This window comes from Salminus brasiliensis, chromosome 17 (assembly GCF_030463535.1).
Source record: "Salminus brasiliensis chromosome 17, fSalBra1.hap2, whole genome shotgun sequence".
Classification (NCBI taxonomy): Eukaryota; Metazoa; Chordata; class Actinopteri; order Characiformes; family Bryconidae; genus Salminus; species Salminus brasiliensis.
The window spans coordinates 16271256-16288444 of NC_132894.1; the positions used below are offsets into that span (position 1 = coordinate 16271256).

The 17189-nt window shown below is 39.1% G+C and overlaps 1 protein-coding gene across 1 annotated transcript in view; it reads right to left on the reverse strand.

The window, feature by feature from the left end:
- Positions 1–17189, reverse strand: part of LOC140538535 (inactive N-acetylated-alpha-linked acidic dipeptidase-like protein 2) — a 241648-nt gene that overhangs the window by 71283 nt on the left and 153176 nt on the right. The window contains exon 9 of the mRNA XM_072661126.1: positions 9719–9862. Within this exon, the coding sequence (XP_072517227.1) occupies positions 9719–9862 (144 nt within the window). The remainder of the gene's footprint in view (positions 1–9718; positions 9863–17189) is intronic.

A 17189-nucleotide genomic window follows, 5' to 3' on the forward strand; every position in this document is an offset into this window, starting at 1 on the left:
TTGCTCAACTGTCAATTCAGTGCAGCAGAGCTGCGCAAGGAGCCGCCATATGATGCCAAGACATCACAGATTTCTGGCTACCAGCTGTAGCAACTTCGTAATGCTAATTTGATTAGTTTTGCGTACACTGGAGGAACATCTCTGACCTCAAAACCTGAATACATTGTCAGTTCATGGTCAGCAAACTCACGTTTTTCCAGGTTAACTCTGGAGGGGGTGTTTGTGTGTGGGGGTGTTGTCACTCTTGAGGCCTGCCAGTGACAGATCTGAGAACATTTGAGCACCTGTTTAAGTTGGTGATTAGTTCTGACCCACAGTCAGAGGGATGTAGACTGAGACGGTGAATAGCCATCTGGCAAGGGAGAGAGTTGGTAGAAAAACCTAAAGCATGCCAAGGAAGCCCCTCTCATCTGACACAACACATTAGGCTGGAGCCTGTGATGCAAGAAACAAGCTGGGTTTTGTGTGCACCAACTATTTGGGGGAAAATGGAAAGTTAACTAATAAATGGACTTTGTAGCAAATTCGTAAATTCGTATTTTTTCTGCCATTTATTGCCCTCAGCTTGCTTATTAGGGGTCTGGATGTAAATATTTGTAAATCAACACTGTGTATTGTCCAAAGTGGTAATTCCATCCCTTGGATATGGTACTGTGCGAAAGTCTAAAAGGCATCTAAGGAACAGATAGGAAAAGCTATTGTTTGGGAAGTTATTCCGTTTGAATAATGTCCATATATAATTTTTTAGAAGTGATTCAAAATGTGGAGACTTCATTAGCCCTTCATTAGCCCTTCATTAGCCCTTCAACTGAGTAGTAGTTTTAAACTGACTAACACTATCAATTTTAAATCGGTTTATTATGAAGTTCCAAAGAAACTTATAGGTTTAACGTCATGTCAATGCTTCTAACATACTAATGGGCAGAGAAGTACATTTATATGGACAAAAGTATTGGGACATCTAGACATCTAGACTACAGGGGCTTTTATGACATAGACATTAATATGAAGTTGGTTTTCCATTTGCGGCTCTAACAGCTTCTACTCTTCTGGGAAGGTTTGCTACAATATTATTAAGTGTGTCTGTGGGAAGTTTTGCCCAGTCATCTAAAATATAATTTGTGATATCATATATTGGACAAGCAGGCCAGACTTGCGATCTCCATTCTAGATCATCCAAAAAGTGGTTTGGTGGAGGGCTCTGTATGGTCGAATCAAGTTCTTCCATGCAAGCTCACTCAACCATGCCTTTATGGGCCTTGCTTAGTATACAAAAGAAAAGATACCTTCCGCCAAAGTTGGAAGCATCAATTCTCTAAAATGTCATGGTATGCTGACGCATTAAGATTTCTCTTCAATGAAATTATGGGGCCTACGAGGCCAATCCCTACAAAAAACTACTCATAGCATTATGCCTCCCCCACCAAACTTGGTTGCTATCACACTGCAGTTAGAAATTTCATGAACAGACTTTTTCAAATTCAGTGTGTGTAAATGCAGACTGAAGGGCAAGGCGCTTGCTTTTTATACACCTCTAGGAATGTGTATATATATATATATATATATATATATATATATATATATATATATATATATATATATATATATATATATATATTCATTAGCCCTTTATATATTCATTAGCTTGATTCAACCATACAGAGCCCTGAACTCAACACCATCAAACATCTTTTTGGATGAACTAGAATTGAGATCGCAAGCCTGGCCTGCTTGTCCAATATGGCCTGCTTGTATATATGTGTGTGTGTGTGTGTGTGTGTGTGTTTATTTATAATACTAAAAAAGGGGTTCTTTGCTTTTTTAAACCCTTTTAGTGCTATATGGAAACATTTTAAAAGGTTCTATTACGAGCCATCTACATAAAGAATGAAGAATCAATTTTGAAGAATCATTTTTCAGGTAAAAACCCAGTAAAAACAGTCAGATGATTCTTTGTCAAGGTTCTAAATAAAACATAGCTATGCCTTTACTGAAAAGCCCTTAAAAACACGTGTATTTTGTACAGCAAAATAAACCTGCTGAATGTCTCTGTATTGTAATAACTCTGTGTACTGTACTGTAATAAATAATGTGTGTATGAAGATAAGTGCAGTTTTTTGCAAATAACTATGGGCCGTTGCTTGTTTGACTTGTTGAATATCATATGACTGTTTCATGAATCAGACATGCATCATTCTCAGTAGAAATGAGTGTGCTTATTTCTACACAGTTTTCATAAATAACGCTCACTGTTTGTTCTAATATTGCTACACTCAGAAAATCAAATTGAAGTTTTATTAACTAAATTCACCATACATCATTCAGATGTGCTCTGTTAGGTACTTATGCTAAAACACATTTACACAAAATTACACACACACACACACATATTCTAACCCTCCCCCAAAACTCACACCCTCTCACACAGTTCAACTATTAGTCCAACAACACTGCGAAAGAAGCAAAGGGGGGGAAAACTGCATATTGCTGAAAGCCTGGAAGCCAGAGTGTCATTTTGAATCCACTGGCTGAGAGAGGAAGGCTCCTGGAGCTGTTTGATGCTGGCAAGAGGAGAGAAGGGGAGGCTGTTCCCCAACATGCAGCCTCCCTCTGCTCTAATGCAGCCTGATGGGTCGAATGCCAGGAAAAGGTTACTTTCACAGTTTAAGGCACACCAGTATTGCACGGTGGATGCTTAGCCAGGCATGCGTGCTGGATGAGACAGATGCACAAACCAGCACGCAGGAAGTGTCACCACAACACATGACGAGAGCCAGAGAGAGAGAGAGAGAGAGAGAGAGAGAGAGAGAGAGAGAGAGTGAGAGAGATTTAAACATGCTTAGGCCATTCGTTTAAAAACTTCTGTCTTGCATAGCAAATGGAGTGAAGCTCCCCTACCTCCAAATAAAACCCCAACAGTGCAGTGAAAGAAAGCACTGTGTACATTTTTCTTCTACAAAATCTCCTTCTGAATCAGCAAATCAGCATTCTTCCCTAGTGAAACTCGTCGCAGACCGAATCCATTTGTTGTTGATGGTGTGTGCGATAGTAAATAAGTGCTACAAAAGATCAGACAGCGATCAGAGCGTTCGCGCCCAGCTCCATTTCTTTGTGTTCAGGAGGCACAATAAATGCCTAAGAGATAAAGGTATCATGTGAACAGTGCTTTTAAGATAAAGATCATCCGTGATGGAGCAACAGTACCCAGAGGCCACTATCTGTGTATACAGATCGGCTCCGGTGTTTCACACCTCTCCGTTTTAGAGGCACAACACGGGCCAAAGAGAGTTCATCTTTATTCCATAAAAAGCCTTACTGCACTTCTGGGGGCAGGGTAAACCATCCCGTTTACGATAGGAGAGCATGCAAGTTACTTCGGAGTATCAAGCACTATCAATTTGGGATGGGATTGGATTCAACTTTATCGTCCCTAAAAAAAAGTACAAGCCACTGAAATGCGGTTAGCAACCAACCACAAGTGCAAAGTAGTTAACATACAAACAAAGTGCAAAATTGATGTGCAAATGAGCATAATGCAGTATAATGTATAACTGAGCAGGTATGGAATAAAGAATATGCACAAATGAAACATATGTGATCACATGTCTACACAACAATGTGCAATCTAGGTGGGAATTACCAGAGGATTTAGTAGGCGGGACAACTAGTCATCTCTGATCGCCCGTCGGTTAATACAATCAACAGCTCTTCTTCTTCACCTCGACAAACAGAAAGGCCCATTGCAACCGCAACAGCCAAAAACCTATTTAAAGTTCACTTTCCACAAGAAGTAGTAAAATGCTAAGCTGTGAGTTGTACTCTAGAGTAGTTCTGAAAGAAGTAGTTCTGTGAGAAATTGCTCCATGGCATTGTAAGACACTAATTAATAAGAGAAACTGCTGTTATTTCTGCTAAGAGGGTGTAAACAGATATTGTAAGAAAGGAGGAAATCACTTTTCACACAGGAGGACTGTGTGCTGTTTTATCTCTTTATAAATACACAAAATGTATCATATTGGTTTTTGTTCCCCCAGTGTTCCTTTTGTACATTATTAGGTTTTGGGAATAGGGCCCTATCTTACATCCTGTGCAAGGTGCATCGCACTGCTCTTCGCTATCTTACCCCAGCCAACAGTCTATTTACACACCTTTCACCTGCATCGTTTAAATAGCAACAGTGCTTGCCATTATATCTATACCGATGGTCTCGAAATGAGGCGTGTTCAAGCAAATGTCTGGCATATTGGTATTATGGCAACATCCTAGGCAGATATCAACAGTCAGACGTTCATCTGGGCAGTTAATTTTTTCAACCTCCGTTTTGCACCATTAAAATAGCAATCCAACAAAGTCAGACTGCACCTGGCTCTTAAAGGGAGTGGCAACTGACACGCAAAATGGTTTATAGCACGTTACACCCAAAACACACCCATGATTAATTAAGAGACTTAGTACATGCCTTTTGTACATGTCTTTATGATGGCAAAGACACACCCTACACACCCTGGCACGCCCTAAATCAAGCTGTGCGGTGCCCGATTCGCGGCTCGCCAAAAGCTCTCCAAGGGCCATTATGTCATTCATTATTTGAAATGTTCACAAGTTCAGAATAGAGATGAACCGATTAGAGATTTTGGGGTCGATAGCGACCGTCAGTCGTCTTTCGGCTCGAACGGCCGATCCCCATTACCGATCGAAGGCAGGGCTAGATCCCATATTAACATTTCCAGGCAAATTTGAAAATTCAGCATTGTGCAAAAGCTTTTTGTCATGTTGCGTGCACTGTTGCTAAAAATAAAATGTACTTTACTTTTTGGAATCAATCACATTTAAAACGCTGTCCAAGTCCAAACACCAGCTGCGAGAGCCCATAAATTCCCATGCTGAGCTGCACTGTGGAGGTCAGAGTGGAAACACAACAAAAAATGGCTGCGTATTTAGCGCTAAAAACTTGCTCACTGTTTCTGCTGCAGTTTTGGTGGAGGTATGATGCAGTCTGCACTGTTTGCTGTTTTGTATGGTTAGTGGCATTTGCTAGTTCTGCTGTGCTCTACAGAAACTCACTGTACATTGCTGAATGATATAATCTTAAGGTGGGGTCTTTAAAGAAAGGTCTTTTCTGTGCTTCCATCTACTTTTACACATTCATCAAATATACGAGTTTGAGTGAGAAAAGGTAAAAACAACAACAACAACAAAAAAACCCCAACAACAAGGCAGCCTGACAAATGCTGTACAATTCTGGCTTTAATTGGGTTCTGCAGCTTGGAACCCTGAAGCCGCCTTATCCTGGCAACTGAACAAAGAACTGCAGCGTCCTGTGACTGAAGAGCCTCGTGCAGACCTGCAGATTTATAACTCACAAATACGATCTGATGGGATAAGTTACATCGGCCAATCGCCAAACAGATATTTTGGCTGAATTTCAGTTGATACTGACACATAGACGATCAATTTGCCATCTCTAATTCAGGGATTGAATCACTTTCCAACGCACTGTACATCGAATCCTCCCACTCCCCTACTGCAGTGGTTCTCAAAACAGCCTCCTTTTTAGATGCTCCATGGTATTGCATTGGCTTGCTCAGAACTGAGGGAAAACGTACATAGTTTATTCTTATGATTACAATGAGTTCCTGGCATCCTCCATTTGAGCACACCTTTTCTAGATCTTTAGAAAAAGTCAAAAAGCTAATCAGGCAAATGTCAGCTACCAATGAAAATGACCAGTCCAGTGTTTCATACTGTCTTTTCTTCTTTTGGGCAGCAAATTACTAACAAATAAAAGAGGTAGACAGCTTGAGAGAGCTGTGTTAGCCCAGCACTTTTCTGTGGTTAGAGATACTAGGCTAGACACCTGAAGTTGCCTGAAGTTTACATTATGTATAGATTATAACTACTACTTTTTGCTAAGTACATTTTATTCTAGTTAAAGTCTAACCATTGGTTAAAATCTGTCCACATAGATCATATTTGCTTTAACATTTACCTGATACATTTAGGCCTTAGGTTTTTCTTCATTCCAATATTTCAATCTATCTATTTTCCAGTCTTTAGCATTAATGTTAACCTGCCCTTTTGGGAAGAGTGAGATAATACACTCATACAGCTACACACTACATGGAAAGTAATAATGAAAAAGACCTACAAACATAGACATTCAATGTGTCATGATAACCTTTATGCATATTTATTAAGGAATTCTGACTGTCATTATCTGTCTCCGCTGCTGCCACTGCAAAAGACAAGATGAGTAGGCCTTTAGATGTTGTATTACATTATTATATTATTAGATTATTTCACATCAGTCCTGGAGCTGTGTTGGATATTAGAGAGAGAAAAAATACTTTTGCAGTGAAAGGTGCTTGTGGCATTCAACTGCATTCCACAACAAAGTAATGCTTAGGTAAGGGTTTTATCCCAGCCATGTTTGAGAACCACTGTCCTATTCTGCACCTTAAGGACATTTACACTGTTTGTACTCTGAGGGGTGTAAAAAAATATACCTGTATATATCTATATAAATACAGTCCCGCAGTGGCACTGGATGCAACTGAATGCATGAATGCTGAAGTAGCTGAATGCATTTATCAAAAATGGTGTCCACAAACATTTGGACATGATAAGTGCCTATTTCAGATTCTCCTAGTGCTGCAGCTGTAGCCCTAGGATGGTCATAATTGAAGTCTAAACTTTGCTAAAATTTTACCCACCAGAGACAAATGAAACCTCCATCGCCCAAACCCCTCCGGCAGCAACCAATGCCACCCACTAATTACGATTTTCTAGGAAAAACACTGCTGTGATATTTTATGGCTATTTTGCATTACATTCATTAACACATCCCTTAGAATCTCGTGTTGCTTTCAAGCAGCTCTTCCCTTGCTGCAGAAAGCATCTCCCCTCCTTCCGCATATGCTCTGCCTCAGTAGAACGAATGAGTGTGACCTCGTTAAGCCTGTCTTTCCGTCATCACTCCTGCGCGGCCCTGTGTTCCTCCCTCGACCCCCCGTGCACGCCTGTACCTGTCATCTTGTACACTCCATCCATCCTTTCCACATAATTAAACCTTGTTGTCTAGTCAAAGTGCCCCTTCCAATGCACCTCTTTACTTCCGCGCTATTGCCTGACGTTTGGGAGGGCACGCTGGCTGGTTTCACGAGCATTATGGCCATTCTGCATAGAGCTGAGGCCGCCTTAATGGCTGGCACTGAGACGTGGGCGCTGAAGCTCAGTGCAGCCGGGATATGCTAAGATGTGTTGCTTAAAAAACAGCACCGCGTTGATTAAAAGAGCGAGCAACAGACTCCAGATGCTTTCTGAATGAGACTGGGTCTTGGGGTATGAGTGTTTTAGCAGGCTAAATTGCCCCAGTGGTATACCAAAACTGATGAAACTGTAAACTGAGGATCCTGGGGTTCAGTGTGGAAGGAAAAACAGATAGTCGAGCTGCACAATATTTATAATTTGTTTATCAATGCGATGCTGGCCTTTGCAATACTGATAATGAATAATGCAAATAGCGGCAACACAAAAATAAGTTCTTTAACAAACAGTTTATCTGTTTCTGTGTGTTTTTAAATCAGTGCATTCATGGGATACAAAACATGAACAATGTTGTTCAAAAATAATACCAACAAATCCTTGTTTTAATATGACAAGAGGTTAACTTGTGTGTTTTATTTAACGTTTTCAAAGCAAACCTGTTAAAAATGGATAATTTTGATAATTTTACAAATTTAGGTACCAAAATAGACTAAATATACGAAAATTCTACACATCCATTAGAATTAAGTAAAGCTGTTACATTCTGTTTGTTATTGTTAAAAATGATAACAAAAAAAGTAAAAATTTGTGAAAAAAGTGAAACTCCTTATAACTTTAATAGGTAGAAGGATTAAGGATTTGTTTTTATGGCATCACAATAATAGTGAATTTGAAAGGAGAATTTAGTTTTGCATGATATGAACCCTATAATAGTGCGCAAACTTGGTAAATTATGATCATTTTGGTATTTTTAGTGCATTAACAGATCCCTAGCTTAAGCCGTACACCACCTGTACCACCAGGCTGAACTACAGTCTCATGCAAAAGTTGGGGCACCCTTTACCAAATGCCATATTAGTTCATATAGTTCTTTATGTACTAAGTCTCTTAATTATTCATGTTTTGTGTGTAATGTACAATAAACCAATCAGAGTGGCACTTGCTGTTCCCTTTAAGAGCCAGGTGCGGTCTGACTTTGGTGGATTGCTAATTCAGTGGTGCAAAGTGGGGGTGTACGTACATTGGACACGCGCCTGTGTTGACAATTCATTGCCAAGATAGCAAAAACAGATTGTTTTCAGTCAGTGGCACACCTTGTGGGTAGGGGTGTAATGGTACATCTATTCGTACTGAACTGTCACTGTACAGACAACACAATTTGGTGCATGCTGACCTTCTGACATTTTCCACAAGGACAGTGTGACTGCGTTGTTGGACAACTGTAGAGTATTTGGTTTTTGAAAACACCTCAAATATGCTAACATTTGCATTTCACTGCTGAATTCACAAATTCATAACTTTTGTTTACCATAACAACCGCAGTTTTGGAGAACAGTTACTCTTTAAATAGTTGCTTAGGAGAGTCCATGTTTGATGAATGTTTGTGCAAGATTTGATGAGGACTTTTGATTACGCTGACAGTTCCTCCTTTTAGTTGGTGATCAAAAAATGAATAAATTGCAACAATTAGTGTGAAATTTATCCATGCGTGCACAAACTTTTGTATAGGACTGTACACCATAGGCTCAGGTGCTGTATATTTTGTTGATAGAATCAGTGGATGAATCTCAAACAGCTCCTTATTTAACAGCAAACCACACCACTGTTGCTGCCAATACCAGTGATAGTAGCAACATTAGCACTTAAATGCTACACAAGCAATTTAAGTGTATGGGTACGTAATTATGATTTATGTAGGTATAGATTTATGAATGTGCATGTGTTCATTAATTTGATTTATGGTATTTATCTTATGTTTCTTTCTAAGCTTTATTGTGTTGATGTACCAACAGAGGTGTGAGGATGGGTGGATGAGAGGGAGCGAGATGGGAGAGCATATATTTGCATCCATGTCACCTATGTGCATCTTGATTTCTGTTAAATATTAATAATGAAACATTAATACTGTGTAGGTCCCCCTTGTGCCACTACAACAGATCTGACCATTCAGAGCATGTACTCCACAAGACCTGTGAGTCCTGTGGTATCTGGCATCAAGACGTTAGCAGCAGATCCTAAAAGTCCTGTAAGTTGTGAGGTGGCACCTCCATGGATCACACCACAGCGCCACAACAGTGTCTCACAAAATATGATATGATTTACTAAATCTGACTGTTTTTATTGATCTCTTTGCACAACTAGATTCCCATTCAATTCCACAGTTCCACAGATCTACCTGCATCCAGGAGTTCATTTCACAGCTCCTGGTGACTGGAACTGAGACTCGTTTTAAACAAATTAACATTTTGGCCTCTTTCAGAATTGGAAACTGTAATGAGAACAGTGACCTTGACTGACAATTCCCATGTCTGATTTCAAACCTGATTATCATCTGCTTTTGTGGATTGTTTCTTTGCAAAATAGATGGGAAGATTTCATTAAACTCTTATCAGCTGAGAGTGTAACTGGATGGTGAGAATCCTCTAAAGCGAATAGATGTGTGTGCGTGTACCTCGGCGGGATTGGCTGAGAAGGCAAACTCCAGCACCGGAACAGCGAGATGACTGGTGAAGAAGTCCATGACCACAGGGGACTGTAGTGAGCTGACATTAAAGTCCGGACAGTCTCTAGGTTCAATGCAGTTCTTTACCTGTTTCTGCAACGTAAAATGCATACCATTAACATCAAAATCATTTATGTGAAAAAGCTTTTAATTTCCAAATGTGTCTGTGAGTATGGAGCATGCACTTAATAATGAATACTAATAGATACATATAAATAAGAATAAATATCAAGGCAAGTAAACAGCTTTAGGACATCAGAACAACATACTTTGTAGAATTCTCTCATCATTTGCCTTCACATTTGCACTGCATTACTGTACATACTGAATTCTGTGGCTACAACAGTAATTAGAACTGATATTCAGCTTTCTGCTAAAAAAAAGAACAGCTAAATCTAGAGCTGGAGGCTGTGTTGTACTCTGGGGTGCTTCATCAGAGGTTGTGGGAATATTTCTTATGATCTAACATTTCTTAAAGTGAGAAAAGTGGCTGTGGTTTAAGATGAAGTATTTTTCACTAAAGTCTTACACATAAATATGATTACAGTTGCAGTCTCTGGTGGTGAGACAAGTGCAAGTGAGGACGAGGTAGACCCTAAGTGCGTCTGTGCAGAAGTATTCAATGCTAAATACACAATAATAGTATTAATAAAAACAAGCAATATAACGGACTTTGTTTGGCCATTGCGGTAGTTTGTTCTACTAATGTAATTGATGTTAATGACTTTTGTATTTTTATCTGTATGAATTCATAAACTGGGTGCAAATGTGTCAAGCTAATGAGCAAAAAAATACATGTCACCAAGAACTCTTTTTATAAAAAACAAAACAAAAAAAAAAACTTCCTACCAGTGCACCAGTTTACCATGCCTCATTAAAAGCCATCTAACTTCAGCTAATACAAAAAAGAAAGTGAAAAACTAACAAAAAAAGCAAAAGCACAATAAACACCACTTTGGCATTATAGTGAAATAACCTTCACTGCTTAATAATTAAACCTATTAAAATGTGAACAGACATAAATCTGGCATCAGCAACAATGGATGGTCTGGTTTCTGTTTCCCAGCAACAAAACATGCTCTTGCCGATTTGCATTTCAAGATCAAGAAAAGGCTGAATAAGAACAGTGATGACATCACAATCTCCACTTGATTTTTCAGAAGAAATTTAACAACAACACACAGCACTTTTTACACCACTTTATACAATTGGCAATGAGGGCTATTTTTAATATTCTAGGAATACTACATTAATTTATTCAGTATAAAGAATCCTATAGAATCAGAAGCTGACTTAACATCACATCTTTCCTCAAATTTACATCTGCTCATACACTATTTCTCTAGTAAAGTACTTATCCACTTATCCAACAATTTGTGTTCACATTAAGTGACATTTAAGCCTTTAGATGAGTCAAGTTCAAAGTTCTGTTCTCATTTAGCACTGGTAATCCAGCTACACTAATTAGGGAAGAATTTAACCCAATTTTGAATGACTAATTATTTTAGACTTTATGTATTTTCCTTATATGTTGCATTGCAACCTGGACTTACAATCAGAGTTTAACTGAAAATTGGTGCTTGTATAAATTTAGTCCAAAAGGCATGCGGGAGAAGGTACGCTGGGCAATTGAGACAAAATCAGACATCAAAGAAAATGCTCTGTATGCGCAACACCCAATACCCAACAACTCCCATCACCCCGAGAACACCATCGCCACAGTAAAGCATGGTGGTGGCAGCATCATGCTGTGGAAATATTTTTCATCGTGAGGGACCGGGAAACTGGTCAAGGTTGAAGGAACAATGGATGGAGAAATTCTTGAGGAAAATGTCTTGGACGGGCCTAGTCAAATCCCAGACCTTAGTCCAATTGAGAATCTGTGGTATGAAACCCATCCAACTTGGATGGAGCAGTTTTGCCTTAAAGAATGGGCAAAAATCCCAGTCGATAGATAGACTATTGACTGACTTTGGGGGAGTAAATAGTTATGCATGCTCAAATTTTCTGTTTTTTTTTTATTTTTTTTATTTCTTGTTTGTTTCACAAAATAAAATATTTTACATATTTAAAGTGGCATGTATGTTGCATAGATCAAATGGTACTTTGTTTGCTAGTTCTTAAGAATGTTTAATAATTACAGAACAAAATTCTTTCCAAAACCGTAACTATAGTACTACTTGAACTTTCTTGCAAATTAATGAGTAACCTGACTTACTCGTTTAGTAATAGTTTTAGTAATTAGTTTTAATTATTGAGCGTTATGAAGCTTTTTGCTTCAGATACACGATTTTACATGACAGCGTCAATATACACTGTATATTGTATATATTATAGTTTTGCTACTACTGAGTAGTATTTACTTAGTATATTATATAGTATTGCGTTCTACAATTAGAAAACACATTATGAGCTATTGTGCTAATACTTATTTCTGCTGTTTCCTATGATTTATCAAAGTGAAATCTCTCTGTATTTATCAAATCAAATTATACACTTTGTGAATTGTTACATCCCAATACCATGTAAGTATGTCAGCCTTCATTTTAGCCCGATCAGACACATTTTGTCCTTGAGCCATCAATTTGTGTAAACAAGTTATAGTCCAGTCTGCTATAATTGGTTTATTTGGCCATTTATCAGATCCAAACGATATGCAACACATGTTCATCCTTATGCTCTTTTCTTGCACCATGTGTGGGTTACAATTGCACTGCGTGTCTTTATTCTTTCTGAAAGAGTGGACCACTTTATCTCTGGAAGCTGCTAATGCTATTAAATTAAAAATTAGCCACAGAATCCTGAGGTGGAATGTGACAGGAGAAGGCAGTAGAAAGAAGCAGAATACCTAACTTCACCACACTGATGCTTTCTCCCTGCAAGGAGAATCAATATTTAATTTCTTCTTCGACTATGATAACAAGAGAGCAAAAAATCATTGTTTATGTATTTGAGCCGGAGTTACTCCGCGGTAGTGAGAATGCAGGAGATTGGCACAGAGCTCTGGCAGATGAGGGTGATCACCCATGCTGAACAGAGCTTTTCAGTTGCTGCTTCTGTAACTGTCCAAACAACGCAGGCTGAAAAAGAGCACTGGCAAATGAGCTGCCTTTCACCCTGCGGTCTGCCGTGCCTCCTAACCATCACGTTTATTAGGGATGGGAAGAGTCAGTAAGAAGAGTGACTAACCACTGACTATGCAACAACACCATACGTTTGTAGAGGCACCCGAACAGCTCCTCCTGCTAACAGATTCTGGCTCAAAAAACACACATTAAACAAAACCTAAAAGAACTGGCAAATCACTGAATCAAACTGTTATCTCATTCACAATGCGCTGGCGAGTGAAATGACATTGCATTGTGGAGATAATTCATTCTCAGAGAAGGTGACCTTTGGAAATTACATTTGCAGGAAAGTGGGATTGAAACAGTGCATGCATAAAAAAAAAGACAAGGTCGGAAAAAAAAGGTATGAATAAGTCAGACGTTATTTGAGAAAATAGACATGGGGTGCCTACATGCATAATATGGAAAGCTCTGAGAATAGCTAGGTAGTGGTGCGATAGGGCCTTGTAAATTGAGAACCTGACATCATGGCCCTGCTTCTTTGTTTAATGCAACTATTTTATTCGGAATAATGGCGATAAAAACTAATCCCAAAGCAGGAAGACAGTTTAAGCTGGTGTCTTGAAAGTGTTCTACAATGCATCACAGTGAGGACAATATCCTCCCACTGTGCATCTGTGCTTCAATAATAACAATGTGAGGACGTGAGACTAAAACAGATATCACTGGTTGTAAATGAAATTCATGCCGTAATTGCTGGCTTTTAGTGTGCTTTCAAGCAGACAGAGCAATCCTATTTATGAAATTTAAGCACTGTCCACTTTATCTTTATTTTGACTGATGCAGACCAATACAGCAACACAGCATATGTTAAACCTTAGCCATATTTGACACTTGACTTGAATTTGAATGTAGGACTTGACAGATCTGTCACAGATCAGTAGACCCAACCCCTTCTCACAGACCAAGCATCTCACTGAGCTTGCAGCGCAGCCTAAAGGACGAGAAGCAAAGCGGATTGTCCAGTAAATATAAAGTTGCAACAGTACAAAACTACAAATTTACATTTTCTATCAAATGACAGTGCCGGAGCTTGGCTCTGTTTGCCACTGAGATGAATCAAGGCTATCAGCGGCCAGTTTAACCCCCGATCTGCTGCTGTAAGCGATTCAGTACACACAGATGGAAACAATCATTTAAAAAAATAAATAACGCTGTCCAAGGCCAAATTCCAAATGGAGGCCAGCATGTCTAACTACACTTATGTTGGCTGGCTGGCTAACAGCTAATTAGATCACATTGGCCATTTTATGCTACCATCAGACTTAACAGAAAAAAACTGCAAAGGACTTTGAACAGAGTGTCTGTTAATGCAACCAACAGCACAACACGACTTGATAAATAACAGTATGATGAACTACATTGGTGCTCGACAGCATGATTAGCACTCAGCTATTCCATTGAACAGAAAGGTCTTGCAGACGGACTGTTCCAGTCAAGGTCGTCAATCACTCCACTTGTAGGTGTAACCTACCCTCTTATGATATAGCAGAATAAAGTTTAAAAACTTATTAGAGACTGGAGATGAAAAGACAGTTGGAATGAGATGGAAAATGGGCTGTTTTTCAGAGGCACTTGACCTGTAGTGGCTTTACTTTTGAGAGACGTTATGCTTTCCATGCTTTTTACAGTCATTGGTTTAAACTTACAATAATTTAGCCCAGCATAATTGTATGTGGTCATACAAATGTAATAGATCTGAATCATTTCATGAACACTGTCCTAAAATGAAAACAAATCTGAGTTCTCGGTTATCAAATTAAATGAACTCAAGTCAAAACCAGAAACACAAACTCTAAAATGATATCATTATTGTAATACCAAGCTGACAAGAACTCCTGGCAATGTACAGCAACATGGTTTTGTGTTCTTGCTTACCAGTTTGGCATGTATAACAGCATGGGTAGCTGCTAACTTTCCAAAGAAAAAATGTCTGTTATGTCTCTCAAGAAATATAAAGAAGATCTCATTTCATTAATGAAAGATCACTGATTTCTGATTTTCTTTTCTCTTAAAGCCCTCTTAGGAGAAAAGAGTAGATCAGCATGAGCACTTAACTGTCTGGAAGTTCTGGAAACAGATGAAAGAAACATGAAGACTTTTTCTCCTCTGACAGACAGCAGCACTGAAGTGAAGAAGAAGAAAAGAGCTATAAAAGAAATAATGAGTTCTTGCACTTTTCTGATGTGAACATTATTCAGCTGAGACTGAGGTGAGATCAGTCAGACCAAAAAGAGTTAAGCCACCTGTGAGATATTTTGAAACTAAGGAAAGAAGAAAACTAAGGATGCACCGATCCGATACTAACAAAATGAGCTAGATTGGGTATCGGATAATTAGGCCCATCCACAGGACTGATCCATTCACTGAACCCAATTCTCGCACCGACAGAATTCAGGGTTTCATAACTCTGGATCTGAGTAGAGTATGATACACATATCATAGCAAACACGTCACTTTTTTTGCAGAGAGGATGGACAGGCAGGAGATCTCACACGCACAGGCACACATACAGGCAGATATGGCCGAACACTATTTGAAATCTCAGAAGTGTCCAAAATCAGCAGATGTTTTTTTCATTAAATATTAGTCAATTCCAGATTTTGGTCTCACAGACTTTCAGAAGAAAAGTCCAACACAATTATTAATTTTAGTGACAAAAAAAGACAGTTCAGTTCATTTATATCTGTGTTCATTTGTTATAGTTTGTTTTACAAAGTTAGTAAAGTAATGTTTAAGTCAATCCTGATGCCTTAAGTCTCTCCCACATGGTGAGGTATATGTATTAATAATTCAACAATAGCATTGTATTGGTATCGGGTATCGGACGATTCACAAAGTTTATGTATCGGAAAAAGTTGGATTGGTGCATCCCTAGAAGGTTGTTTTTATTAGAAGCTGAATTACTAAACTTGTTGATTTCTAACATGACTAAACTAAACTGTAGAATATTTTTCATTCAGGCTTATAACTGTCTTGGTAAAACACAGATCTATCAAAATCCTCCAAAAATCGCAATTTTCCTCAGGTGTTAGATGTTTGTGTTAATTATAATAAGTACATAATAATGTTTATCGGCAAGATTTTTACAGATGCTGAAAATGCGAGGAACCATAATATCTGCCAATTACCATTTGATACATCGTTCAGGTCCGGATACCAAACTGTATCTGTTGGTGGAGACAGGGCCAGATCACAGCGTAAATAAAATGCTTAAGTAAACAAGTCTAGAATGAGCCCAGAGAGGCTGCTAATTTGTCAGCGAAGGGGGTGTCAAAGCGTAAGAGGACGCTGACTGAGAACTAATTGATTGCCAGCCGAGGTGGCACAGCATACTCTGGAAGATTACGCTTGAGTGTCTGCGTTTTTCACTTCCGCATGGCTTCCGCTGTGGGAGAACTGCTTGCTCTTCTCTCATCTCCTCTGCAGGGACCAATGAGCTTACACACGGCTTGATCAGTGATTTGGGAGGCCTCCACGTTCACGTAGGACTTTTATAATTGATAACTGTGAATAGCTGAGGCTGGGATGCATTATTTAGCCCCGAGGTCTCTCACATGAAACTGAGGCCAATGTATGTCAGCTCGATTCAGCCCTTATTAAAATAAATGGAAGCAATTCAGTCTCTGTGACAGGCACTACATGAGTGATGCATCTCAATATATGGGGCACGGGAGAGGCCCGGGTTACATAAAGGGAGGGCTTCTGCGTCGCATCTGCGGGGAAAGACCTGATTTGCCCTGATTTAAGTCGATATAGACATCCCCTGGTGCAGATTTAAAGTTAACTGCATCTTGATTGGTTGGAGTGGTTCATACATCGCGCACATGATCAAAATGAATATGAATATTGAATATTCAGACTTGGCTATATGAAATGTCTTGGCTTTCAGCACTGGATATTGCTTGGGTGGAACATGCTTTGCATTTCTTTCATCTGAGTTTCCTCTCATTCAAAACAAGACATGAAACAGCGAATGACAGAAAAAAGCAAACACCACAGTTTACAACAGAATCAAGTGACAATGCAACTTGACACTGTAACAAAGATCCGAGATTGCATGCAAAGGACGTCTTGCTGCTCAGACTGCCAAATTCTGTCACTAATGACTTCTAATTAGTGCATCACAGCGTATGCACAAAACATGCATTATCTGGATGAAATGCTTGAGGGGAAAAAGGGGTTTAATCTGCAGAGCAGTACATGATTTTATCAAGCTGCGGATCTGGCAGGGCCTTTTGAAGGGGATGAGTGACAAGGCCTCCATGGAGTAGGATGAGGAGTTGCAGCTC